The sequence below is a fragment of the Sorex araneus genome, chromosome 10 (genome assembly GCF_027595985.1).
Source record: "Sorex araneus isolate mSorAra2 chromosome 10, mSorAra2.pri, whole genome shotgun sequence".
In the NCBI taxonomy this organism is placed as follows: domain Eukaryota; kingdom Metazoa; phylum Chordata; class Mammalia; order Eulipotyphla; family Soricidae; genus Sorex; species Sorex araneus.
This window is the reverse complement of record NC_073311.1, coordinates 59,150,347-59,163,536: the sequence shown is the minus strand read 5'-3', so window position 1 is coordinate 59,163,536 and position 13,190 is coordinate 59,150,347. Positions and strand designations below refer to the sequence as shown.

Sequence of the window (13,190 nt, the reverse complement as noted above, 5' to 3'; positions counted from 1 at the left end):
CAAGAGCCTGGCTCCCAGCACCTGGGTCACACCCCGCCTCCGCCTTGATCCCAGGCCCCAGCCCCGCACTCCGCACCTGAGTCCTCACACCTGGCCATTCAACCCCCGAACTCCCGGCCCAGGTGGTTAACTGTGTTGCAAGTTAAACAGGAATATTTAATGATACGTGATTATTCCATAATATCCACATCGCTATAGCAACACAGTGTGCATCCGACTGCATTGTCGGACTGTCGGCCCAGTGTCCTCTGAGAAATCCCTTCGCCCAGCCCACGCCCAGGGTGCTCCCTGGCCTCATTCCCTCTGGGGTCCAAGGGTCTAACGTTCCGTGAAACTTATCCCACTGAAAAACTTGTTCATCTGCTTTTCGATGATTCATCGGGAAAAACCCTGTGGCTCCAGTGACCCACCACCTAAAGACCCCACAAGCACGTAGGGGCTGCAGCGCAGAGGCGAGCAAGGACTCTTCCTATCATGTTCTTATTCTTTTTTTTTAAAATTGTTTTCTTTTATTTTTTAATGAATCCCCGACAGGTACAGTTACAAACAGTTACTTACAAACTCTAGTGCTTACATTTCAGTCACACAATGATCGAGTACCCATCCCCCCACCAGTGCCCATTCTCCGCCACCAAGGGTCCCAGTGTCCCTCCCACAGCCCTCCCCGCCCCCCGCCTCTGTGGCAGGGCATTCCCTTTTGCTCTCTCTCCTTTAAGGTGCTGTGGTTTGCAATGCAGGTATTCAGTGGCCATCATGTTCGGTCCATAGCCTACTTTCAGCCCGCATCTCCCACCCCGGGCGGGCCCTCCAAGCACCCTTTACTTGGTGGTCCCTTCTCCACCTCAGCTGCCTTTTCCCCCAGCATGTGAGGCCGGCTTCCAAGCTATGGCGGAATCCTCCCGGCCCTTACGGCTACTGTCCTTGGGTCCTTGGGTGTTAGTCTCCCATCCCAGAACTCTTCAAGTAGCCACAGAATTCTTCCTGCGAAGGCGCAACAGATGCAGGTGCAGCGTTTCCTGCAGCAACGCTCCGTTCCACCCCACGGAGGGGACTCGTAAAAATTAGGTACATGGGCACGAACTGGTGCCAATGGCAAGTCCCACGGGGAAAATAAAGCAGAGCAGCATGACAGCAACACGACAGCAAGGTAGGGGCAGGGCAAAGGCACAGCGAGGGGGCGGGTGTCACCCACATGAAAGCCTTCTCGGGAACACCGAAACCTCTAGAATCTTCCCTAGCTCTCTCACCGGAAGTTGGAGGGATCATTCTGAACTGGACACTGTCACATCCCCAAGGAGACTCCCAACGGAAAAACACAGCAAGGGGCTGGAGCGATAGCACCGCGGGGAGGGCGTTTGCCTTGCACGCAGCCAACCCGGGTTCGATTCTCAGCATCCCATATGGTCCCCTGAGCACCACCAGGGGTAATTCCTGAGTGCAGAGCCAGGAGTGACCACTGTGCATTGCCAGGTGTAACCCCCCCAAAAAAAAGCCAAAAAACACAGCAAGTGTGGAAAAAAAAATCCCCGTCATGACAGGAGTCAGGGAAGACCTGTTCTCATAGCAGAGATCCGTGTCTGTGTCTGTCACTTAAGGCCTGCACGTCCAGGGGACCAGGACCGCAGGTTGCCCCAACACGAGATGCAGGAACACCCTAAAATCACCCCTCCCCCAACTCCACAGCCCCTGCAAAGCCGTCTGCATCTCCCCACCAGCAGGAGGAAATGTCTCTCTATCCTGACCTGAGCAGGCCCTGAGGCCTTCTCTGGCCACCAGGAGGCAAAGCAAGTGACGCCGTCCAGCTGTGAGAGTGGGCTCACAGCCCGAAGGGCGCTGGTGTGGACCCACCTGCGGGCAGCCGGGAGCCCGGGAAGGGCAGAGCCCAGCCGCTCAGACAAGGCCAGAGAAGCTGCCCCAGGACCGTCTGCTGATCTCAGGCGAGAAGAAGAATCAAGGTACTAGAGTGACCCGCCACACCGGGGACCAGAGTGGGTCGGAACCCAGCGACCGTCTGAAGCCCCGGCGGTGGGGTCGTCTGTGAGAGACAACGGAGGCGGATAAGAACGAGACCTGCCCCTAATCGGCTTGGGTAACCCAGCCCCTCTCTCCCTTCGTAGTTTCTGAGGACCTAAGACGGGAATTCCTTCCAGGGTCTTCCGGAATGAGGCAGGCGAGAGGGAAACAGATCCACCCGAATGGGTTTAGTTAGGGCCAACGGAGGATTCGCATCCCCTACGGGGTGATCTCAGGACATCCGGTGTGGGGCTGCCCCAACGGCCCCCTGGGCTGAGAGTCACTGGGGAAAGACTAACGGAGGGTTTGGCACGATGCTGTGCAAACCTGGATTGCTGTAAATAATCAGGTAAATGTCTGAGAGCAGATCTGGGATACCTCTAAGACAGACAGACAGACACACAGACACACAGACACACAGACACACACACACACACACACACAGAGGGAGATGGCTCCTGCGGGAAAAGACAGATAGACAGACAGAAAGACAGACAGACAGACAGACAGACAGACAGACACACACACATACACACACACACACACACACACACACACACACACACAGAGGGAGATGGCTCCTGCGGGAAAAGACAGATAGATAGACAGACAGACAGACAGACACACACACACACACACACACACACACACACACACACACACACAGAGGGAGATGGCTCCTGCGGGAAAAGAGACAGACAGACAGACAGACAGACAGACAGACAGACACAGACACACACACACACACACAGAGGGAGATGGCTCCTGCGGGAAGCACACACTTTGCCCGAGGGACTCGGCGTTCCACCTCCAGCACTACTTGGCACTCCCCGCCCTCCGGGTGTGGCCTCAACCCCGAAGAAAGAGAAACTCCCCCGCCCCTTTGCATCACTTCCTCCTGAAACACAGGCATCCCTCATGGGCGCCACTGCTGGGCGCCCCTGTCCTGGCACAGTGGCCTTCTCTCTGCTCCAAGGACCCCAGACACGGAGGTCCTGCAGGTCGAGGTGGGCATCCACATGGCGCCAGCTCCCGAGCATCTGGGTGAACGTTCAAGATGCGGTGATGGGAACTGGACGGTCCTGCTTCCAGCCCTGCTCCAGCTGTTCCCATCAACATCAACCGGCCCATCGCCCTCAGTCTCTGTCCCCACCTCCTCAGGCCACCCCACGCCCGTGCCAGTCGGCTGCACGCGCCCGCGGGCCTGAGGGCTGACACGCGTCTATGGTGCAGCCGTGGTCCCGGTTTGCCTTTCATTCAGAGGCTGTTCACTTGTTTTATTCACTTATTTCACTTCTCCTCCCGCAATCCCCCTGCGACAGACAATAATTCATCCTAATCAAGTTAATTCATTTCAAACGATATATCTTTAAGTCTAATTTTATTTTTATAAAGTTGTCCACAATAATTTATTACACTCAATATTCCAACACCAAATCCTCATTTCAAATTATAAAATAGATTTTAAAAAAAAAAAAAAACAGCGCTGCCTGGGCCAGAGAGATAGCTCTGCGGGTAGGGCATTTGCCTTGCATGTGGCTGGCCCGGGTTCGATCTCCAGCATCCCATGAGGGGACCGTGTGGGGGTCAGGCATTAAATTCAGGTGAGTTTCACGCAGGCAAGTGTCTTACCCACTGGACCATCTTCGGGCCTCTTTTTCAATTTTTTTTTTTTTCAAAAATTTCTGGGCTTATGCCTTAGCATCTTTCTAGCCCCTACTTTACCTTTAAAAATATACATATATTTCATGCTATGGTGCATTTTACTAGTAACTCTGATTCCTAAAATCACAGGCTTCCGTAAGTAGAAAATTCTTTCAGTCAACATCCATACATTGAAAAGTGTGTTACATCATCACTGACACTTACGACTATTTCACTGACACTTAAAAGACTATTTCCTTCCGGATTTTAAACTCCACGTGAGGGGCAGGGAGAGGACAGGGCCTCGGGCACTTGCACAACCCCAGCTGAGCCCAGTACCACGTTACCCAGTACCAGCAGTGGTAGTTCGGCCAAGGCCCAGCATGAAACTGCGCTAAACCGAAGTCGAGCCAAGATGAGACGTCAAGTATTTCTGCACCTCGCTGCCCGGCAGAAACAACACTGACACTTTGCTCTTTCACGAACCCGATACCAGTGGGCCTGCCTACAAACAAACAGTGTGGATTTTTCTTAAAATTTTATTTTTATAAAGTAGTTCACAATATATGATATATGATTACATTTCTCTCCTATCTGAACACCAACCCCTCCACCATGACACCTTCCCACCACAGTTCAGATGCCTCCATCCCGAACCCCAACCTGTGCCCCAAAACAGAAGCAAAATAATTTACATTTATTGTTTGTTACAATAAACCATTGAAAATGAACCCACGAAGTTTCCTTAGAGGAAAGTGAGTGAAGACTGTTGTAGTTCACCCCCAGGCCATGAAGCCCTTCTCTAGAGATCACTAGCATGCTGTTAAGGGTTGAGCCTTGTGTGCTTATGTACATATATCTGGAAAGATACATTTCCCGCTAAGATTGGTTGGTCGCTTCCTACTTTAATCCCACCCAAATGTGGTGTCTACTCCTGAGTCTGAGCGGCGTGAGGTCTGGGGACAGGCTCACTCACGGGAGTGTGGAGAGTGGCCGAGAGTGTGGCGGCAGTTGGGCAAATAGCGTGGACTTATCTTACTATGTTATATAACTTTTCAAGCTTCATTGATAAAAGTAGGGTAGGGCCTTTGCCTTGCACGTGGCTGACCCAGGTTCGATTCCTCTGCCCCTCTCAGAGAGCATGGCAAGCTACCGAGAGTATCCCGCCCGCACGGCAGAGCCTGGCAAGCTCCCCGTGGTGTATTTGATATGCCAAAAACAGTAACAACAATCTCACAACAGAGACGTTCCTGGTGCCCACATGAGCAAATTGATGAACAGCAGGACGACAGTGCTACAGACAGTGACAGCGCTACAGAGATAAAAATTAACCCACTTCGTAAACCGAACATCGGGAGATCGGAACTGTCCTTCCTCCTGCCTGCAGAAAGAGGCTCCGTGAGGTGACTGATGTCATTTTCTCCAAGCAGTGGGTTTACTGGAAGTGACAGAGCGGGGGGACCGTCTGCCTGGCCCGCGTCAGAGGCAACGGACTCACCCGCAGACAGGCCCCCCGGGCTGCTCCTGCGGCCGCCCGATTCCCGCCAGGCGTCTTCAGCCGGGACAAGCTCCTCTCCAGCGCCGTGAGAAGACGGCCCTTGCACCTCCATTACTTTTAAATCGCAATAAAAGAAAGATAAAATATAACACGTGTGGTCGGCAGCCATGTGTGTCTATAGTTTCTATTTCACAATGACCTCCCTGGGTATAGCAGACCTTAAAAGACAGTCACACGCCAAGGGAGTAAATCACGACACAGAACTCAAGTATTCTGGAGTTTACTAGGCACTGTAGGCTAGACGTCAAACGCGCACACCAAAATAAATAAAGCAGATCATAAAGAAAAGTAACAGAAAAATAAAGGAAACTGATGAAAGAGGCCACTGACAGGAGATTCCAATGGGCAACAAACAGAGGAAACGCTACTGAACAAGGCAAAACCCAGGAACATGCGAGGTTCCCTTCTGCCTATAGACTGGCCAGTGTGGGCCGGGCAGGCGGGAGAGAGCTGCCCAGCGCACGGGAGGGAAACGGGGCAGAGGAGTTCTCACGAAGGCTGGCCTCATGGCAACTACCACTGTCCAAAGCGTCAATGACCCCGACAGAACCGTCAAATAAATGGCTCCAAGAGCGGCCCAGTCCCCACTGCCAAGGAATGCAGAGGCGCCACCAGGGGAAACATCTGTCCCCGGTCACTGCTGCACAGATGTCTTTCTTTGCCTCACTCAGCCAACTTTGTCGTCCCACTGTTCATCTTCATCGATTTGCTCCAGGGGGCACCAATAACGTCTCCATTGAGAGACTTGTTGCTACTGTTTTTGGCATATCGAATACGACACGGGCAGCTTGCCGGGCTCTGCCTTGCAGGCGGGATACTCTCGGTAGCTTGCCGGGCTCTCCGAGAGGGATGGAGGAATCGAACCCGGGTCAGCCGCGTGCAAGGCAAATGCCCTACCACCCTCTGTGCTATCGCTCCAGTCCTCTTTTTCATTAATCTTATAATTATGCATTCACGCACCAACAGGATTTTACTCTATTTACAGAAAGATAAAATAGCACAGCAATTTCTCATTCATGTTTTGTAAACATATCTGCATTAAGGCCACAAAGTTTATGCCCAAAGTATGTTCATTGTAACACTATGTTCATTGTAACACTTTTAGATAGTGGGGGGGGGGAGTTCAAAATAAGAGAGAGAAAAAGAAGGACAAGTGTCTGCTCTAGAGGCAGCAGAGGGGGCGGGTGGGGAAACTGGAGACACTGGTGAAGGGTGGGGTGCCCAACACTGCATGCCTGAAACTCAATCACAAGTAACTTTGTAACTCTATGTCATGGTGATTCCATTTTTAAAAGGCACCGTGAGAAAGAGTATAGTGGGTAGGACACTTGTCTTGCACATGGCCAACCCCAGTTCAATCCCTGGTACTGCAGAGGAAAGAGAGGGAAGAGAAAGTGGGGACACAGGGGAGGGAGTGGAGAGAAGAGGGAGGGAAGGGGGGAGGAAGAGAGAAAGAGAGAGAAAGAGAGAGAGAGAGAGAAAGGGAGAGAGAGAGAAAGACAGAGAGAGAAAGAGAGAGAGAGAGAGAGAGAGACAGAGAGAGAGAGAGAGTGAGAGAGAGAGAGCACTTCAAAAAAACAAATGTCCACCAAGAGGGGTATCACTGTGTCACTGTCACTGTCATCCCGTTGCTCATCGATTTGCTCGAGCGGGCACCAGTAACGTCTCCACTGTGAGACTTGTTGTTACTGTTTTTGGCATATCGAATACGCCATGGGGAGCTTGCCAGGCTCTGCTGTGCGGGCGGGATACTCTCGGTAGCTTGCCAGGCTCTCCAAGAGAGAGGGGCGGAGGAATCAAACCCGGGTCAGCTGGGTGCAGGGCAAACGCCCTCCCTGCTGCGCCATCGCTCCAAGAGGGGTAGTATGGTTAAAAATCAGAAGACATATTTGTACCTACTGAAGAACGGTGTTGACTATGACAATATGAAAAGCAGTGAGGCATCTATTCAATATAAAGGATTGAGTTTTGCCACACCCTCACACCCCTGCAGACGTACATAACTGCAAGGAAAGGGGAGGAAGGGATGGGCAGTGGGAGGACAAACAGAGCCCGCCGGGCACGGGGCAGGGCATCTCTCTCTCCAGGAGCAGAGTGCAGGGGTGCCCGCCGGCAAATGCTGCCAGGGATAATTAGCGATTCAACACTTAAGTTAACCCCAAAAGGAAAGTTGTCAACTCAAGTCAAGCATTTAAAATTTTGCACACAGATGTATGCATTCATGCACGTACTCAGTACTAGTTAAACATGCCATTACTGTAGAATATTAGCACTACATTGTCAAGGTGGAACCAAGATAAACAGACGCTCAAGAATGGATCCACTCTGGTAAAAGGACCTTCTCCCTCCCCTACGGTCTCGTAAAAACCACAAGCTTGAGCTATGGACGTGGCTCAAGGGACTGGAGAAACTGACCGTCAATCCCGGACACCTCAGTGTCCCCCACACCAACCTGAGTGACCATGCCCTCCCCAAGCAGAGAGCTGGGAATGGCACCCATGCGTTCATCACCAGATGTGGCCCAGAAAGCAAGGGGGGGGGCAGGAGAGACAGGACAGAGCTCGAGGGGCTTGCCTCGCACTCCACTGACCCCAGTTCAGTTGGCACCGAAAAGGTCTCCCACCTCCCGACCCCCAGGGAGTGACCCCTGAGCACAGAGCCAGAAGTAAGGAAGCCCTGAGCAATGGGTCTAAAAGCCCAAAAGTAAAGTCACTAGCTTATCACAGTGCGCTTCCAGTGATGCAGACGTTGGCTTCCAAAGTCTGAACGCGTTGCTCCAAACACCTATCGAGGAGCAATCAGAACTGCCCATTTGAAAGTTCTTGGTATGTGGTTTCCAATGACCAAGTGTGGCGAGTACTGTGTGAGTGGTGCGGAGGGGTCAGGGCTGCGTGGTCCTCTCCCGCCCCCCCCCCTGCTCGCGTCATGCACCTGAGTCCACAGGGCAGCAGCAAGCGTGACCCAACAGAGATTGCAGCAGCCTGGTGCTTATCCTGTTGGAATAGTCCCTCTTGGAAGACACGGGAATTCCCGTCACAGGGAGGTTGAGCTGAGGGGACTTGCCTTAGTGATCTCAGTTCTATTACACGGCGCAGGAGACTGGCCTAGCTGAGCCCAGCGAACACCAGCAAGGTGAGAATTTGCAAGTCACTGCTGAGTGAAGCCACAATTTGGGGGCAGCACGTGGTAACTGCCACGCTAATCACTATTCCCAGCCACCCAGAGCCCTACTACCCATCCACAGAAACTCTCCCTCTGTCCATTACCTTCACTGTCACTCACTCAATCAAGAGTTCTTCCTGCAGGCAGAGAATAAGAGGGCAAATCCCTCTACCCTCGTAAAAAGCAGGAAAGCATGCAGATATGTACACATCTCCTAAGGGACAATCTGGCACAGATATTAAGCAAGGAACCTTTTTAAAAAGTTATATTCCTTCCCCAATAACTTCAAGTTTAGGAAAAAGACATGTACATAAATATTATATAAAGACTTTTTTCCTCACAGTTTTGAGTTGGAGGCATCTAAAAATAGAGGAATGATTAAACTATCAGATATTCATAAGACAGAACATCATACTTATTAAAAATCTTCTATTGAATAAATATATAATGACATGGAGACACACAATATAACTTTAATGAAAATAGCATTCAACCCAGTATTAACAATGAAACCAAAACTTTACAACACGCTCTCAGTATTTCAGATGAAGTCTATTTCTGGTATTTCTTTACCAAACTTTTAAAAATGTCACGATTAGAATGTGCCTATATGTGGTTCCTATTATTATTGCTTTGAACTATAAAAGGGGAGTAAAAATGTTCTTCTTTCTTTCCGAGATTAGCAGCCGGAGAGACGGTACGAGAGGTAAGGCACTTGCCTTGCAGGCAGCCACCCTGGGTCAACCGCCAGCACCACCAGCGGTCCCCAGGAAGGGGAGGGGCCACTCCGGAGCACAAAGCCAGGAATAACCCCTTGAGCAACGCTAAGCATGGCCACGCCTCAAAAAAAAAAGAGTCCACACATGACTGAAGCAGTATTTTATTTTACGGAGTTTTAAATTCAGGTTGAACATCTTTGTACTAATATTTAGTGTAACGGGTGTTACAGGAACCGTCAACTGAGTTCCACCGAAGCTGCTGGAATGGCTCCCCCACGAGACGAGAGCCAGCCCGCTTCTCGGAGGCTGGGTTCCTCCTTTCCTAAGACCCTGCGCGGCCTAAGGAATGAAATAGAGAATCTCAGTCCTCAGGTTGCGAGGGGCAGAGAGAAGCTCTGGGAGCAGGTCGGTTTGGAGCCCTGAGTCCTGCCCCAACACTCAGCCGGTGTTCTCGAACTTTCAGGACACCCCAGCTGGGCCCTGGGCAGCTCAGAGCTGCTTCGAGGGGGCCTGGGCTTGCTCACACCTCCTGGGAGCACCTCTGGGAGCACCTTCCAGGGAGCACCTCCTTGCAATCCTCTGACTTCCTGTCCACACAGGACCTCAGCGCGGAGGCTCCACCTGCTCCTGCTTTGTGCAAACTCTCCTCCTGGCGGGCGTCACTGCAGAGGCCCGGGCGGCAGCGAGGTGTGCGGGTCAGCGGGGCCCCAGCTTCCCTCGCAGGGCCCTGCGTCTCCGAGCCCCATTCCCAGGAACCATGTCCTGTCACGGACTCCTGAGCGGACCCCGCTGGACTCTCCTAATCGCCCCGACCACCAAGGTTCATCCCAGCAACCAACACTTAATGAAGAGCCGTGAGAAAGCCTGGGGGGGCTGCTGCTGGCCGAACAGACTGACCCCACTTTCACGGGGCCCTTTCCGGCTCAGGCGGGGGGGCTGGTGCTCCCGCCCTTACACAGAGATTGTTTGCATGTTCACAGGCTGGGGAGCAGGGACAGGGATATGGGGGGAGGGGGCCTGAAGGACCCTCAGCACCTCTGGGCATGGCCACGGCAGGCCCTGGAGCCACAGAGCCTGACCAGGTCTGTCTCTCGGGCCCCTGGTCAGAAATCTGGGGGGCGCGCCCGGGACCCACCCCCCCCCGAGCACTGTGAAGGAGACTCAAATCAAAGTGCGGAGGGTCAGTGTTTCCGAAACACAGGCCAGGGGTTCTCTAAATAGCATCCTGCCTCTGGGGCTGGAGCGATAGCACAGCGCACAGGGCGTTTGCCTTGCATGCGGCCGACCCAGGTTCAATTCCCCGCATCCCATTCGGTCTCCCGAGCACCGCCAGGAGTAATTCCTGAGTGCAGAGCCAGGAGTCACCCCTGAGCATCACCGGGTGTGACAAAGAAAGAAAGAAAGAAAGAAAGAAAGAAAGAAAGAAAGAAAGAAAGAAAGAAAGAAAGAAAGAAAGAAAGAAAGAAAGAAAGAAAGAAAGAAAGAAAGGCCAGATTTTAGTCGCCAAATCCGAAATGCCCCGTTCACCTAACTCCTCCCGAAGCCACCCACCCACCATCAGATGCCGCTCAGCCCCCACCCGGGGCACCCCGGCTTTCCACTCAGGGGAACCGACCGTTCCTGCACATACGCTTCAAAGGCTCGGGTGTGACCTCTTTCTCCCTGTCAGCCTCCCCTCTGGCCAGCCCACTCCTCTTCAGTGCCTCTCATCAGCAACCTGCTTTCCTTCCCTTCCCACCAGCGCGCAAATGGTCCACGCAGCTAATCCCAGTGCTGGCAACCGACCCTGGGTTGGTCTCCTGGGTTCCAGGCTCGGCCCGGCCCCTCTCTAGCTCCTACTGCTTCTATTGGAAAGACTCTGCCTTCAGTGACTTTTCCTTGAATTGCACCAGGAGCCAGAATACGAGGTTCCCGCCCGAGCACGGACTCAGGCTGGCAGCCCGCATCGCTCCACGCTCGGGACGCACACGGAGAAGCACTCGCCGCGGCCCGGCTTGGGAATCAGGCCCTCGGCCGGCCCGCCCAGGCCAGGCGCGGGAGGGGCTGCAAGGGCCGTCCTAGGTCCCCTCCCATCTCTGCACCCTCGGCCTGACCACGGCCCACACAGCACAGTGCTCGGGCCCCGGATCCACCCGCCAGCCGCACCGTGCCCGCTGCTGGCCGCCTCCCTCGTCCTTTACGCTGACCCTTGTGTGTCGCTTCCCCGCTGATTTCCTGATGCCGCCTGACAGCTAACAAATAGCGGTCTTCACCCCTGCAGCCAACGGACAGGCTGGCTCCCCACCGCTGACTCCACCCCACACCCACCTACCACAGGAAGATGGGAAGGACGCAGGAGCCACAGACGGAAGAAACCCTGCCTCCTTCGGGTGGACAGGAGGGCAGGCCGGGGTGCGGACAGTCTCTGCTTCTGCTTATAACTACCCACCCCTCCTTCCCTCCCTCCCTCCCTCCCTCCCTCCCTCCCTCCCTCCCTCCCTCCTTCCTTCCTTCCTTCCTTCCTTCCTCCCTCCCTCCCTCCCTCCCCACTAGCATGCTTGTTTTTGGGCCATACCCAGCAACGCTCAGGGTTCACTCCTGGCTCTGCACTCAGGTCTCTCTTGGCAGTGCTCCGGAGACTGTTTGGGGTGCCGGGGATTGAACCTGGGCTGGCTGCGTGCCAGGCGAGCGTCCTGTCCACTGTACTATTTTTCCAGCCCCACTAATCTCTTCCCCTTTCCTCACCATGTACAAGTCCTGAGAAAAGAAGCAAGAGCAGGAAAAGGAGAGGCCTGCTGGGGTCAGGGGCCGGCTCCCTTGGGAAGCCAGAGCCCAGAGTTTCTGAAGTGGGCCACCTTTGTTCTCCCAATTAGCGGCTTCAAAGGCCAGCCCCACCCCGCCCAGAGCCCCGCCCAGAGCCCCGCCCCGGCCAGGCCAGCCTCTCAGATATTAAAATCCACACAGAACTCCCGGGAGAGGCTGCAGAACAGGTCTGGTCCTGAGCACTGGGCGATGGGATTCCAGGTGGAGTCCCCGCGGGCGCCCTCGGGGAAGCCCTGAACCCCAGCTCCTTCAGGAAGGGCCTGGGGGCGGGACGGCCACCCAGCGGGGCTCAGGGATCATTCCTGCCAGTGCTCGGGGTCAGATGCAGTGCCAGGGCTGCACCTGGGACGTGCAAGCAAGCGTCCTCACCGCGCCCAGAGAGGCCCCGAGGGGTCATTTTAAAGTTACACTTGTCTAGGGTTGAGCGATAGCACAGCAGGTTCGGCGTCTGCGACGGGGCTCGGTTTCCAGCATCCAAGCAGCGCCAAGAGTGATTCCCGAGTGCAGCGCCAGGAGTAAGCCCTGTGCATCGCCAGGTGTGACGTAAAAAGGGAAAGGAGGAAGGGAGGGAGGGAGGGAAGGAAGGAAGGAAGGAAGGAAGGAAGGGAGGGAGGGAGGGAGGGAGGGAGGGAGGGAGGGAGGGAGGGAGGGAGGAAGGAAGGAAGGAAGGAAGGAAGGAAGGAAGGAAGGAAGGGAGGAAGGGAGGGAGGAAGGGAGGAAGGGAGGAAGGGAGGAAGGGAGAAAGGGAGGAAGTTACACCTGTCAGATTATAGGTTCTGTCTGCAGGGCGGCTGTGCCCCTGCTCCCAATAGCCTTCAGAAAGGCCCTCCTGAACCACCAGATCCCCAAAGCCTGACCAGCCCAGAGCTTTCCCGGAAGTTGGCAGAGCTGTGCCGAGTCCCGTGGCCCACTAACCCAAGGGCTGCCCCGTTTCTATGAAACGAGGCCTCCAGCCCCAAAGAACCCAGGCGCACCGGCAGGACATGACCACAGGGCCTGACACGCGTCTCCGCTGCCTTCTAGGGAAAGGGGAGCGTTCCTAACAACCAACTCCAGGGTCACAAGACACACAATAGGATCTTTTTCAGGGGGACCTGGGAGGTCACTGCTCGGAGACGCCTCCATGCAGTGCCTGGGACGGGACCCGGGCTCTGGTGCTCTCACACGCGCCCAAGCCCAGCCCACCGCAGGCCCAGGTGGTTCTGAGTCATGATCATCCATGAAGCGTTTTATACCAGAAACTCCCCCACTGTGGGACTGCAATTCTCAGGGGACTGTTCGTCCAGCTAGGA

At 54.3% G+C, this 13,190-nt stretch overlaps 1 protein-coding gene across 12 annotated transcripts in view; it reads right to left on the bottom strand.

Annotated features, from left to right (window-relative positions):
• The window catches only part of PLEKHA5 (pleckstrin homology domain containing A5), a 205,309-nt gene that overhangs the window by 184,549 nt on the left and 7,570 nt on the right, over positions 1–13,190 (bottom strand). The window contains exons 4-6 of one of the 12 annotated variants that reach the window (XR_008626954.1): positions 12,307–12,420; positions 11,651–11,832; positions 9,324–9,435 (exon numbers count right to left, since the gene is read on the bottom strand). The exons of 10 other annotated variants lie outside the window; for them this stretch is intronic. Coding sequence is in view for 1 of the 2 variants with exons in the window: in XM_055118310.1 (XP_054974285.1) it covers positions 9,333–9,435 (103 nt within the window). In the remaining variant the exon portion in view is untranslated. Of the gene's footprint in view, positions 1–9,260; positions 9,436–11,650; positions 11,833–12,306; positions 12,421–13,190 lie in introns of those variants that run through there. One more of the 12 variants, XM_055118310.1, reaches the window with a different exon arrangement.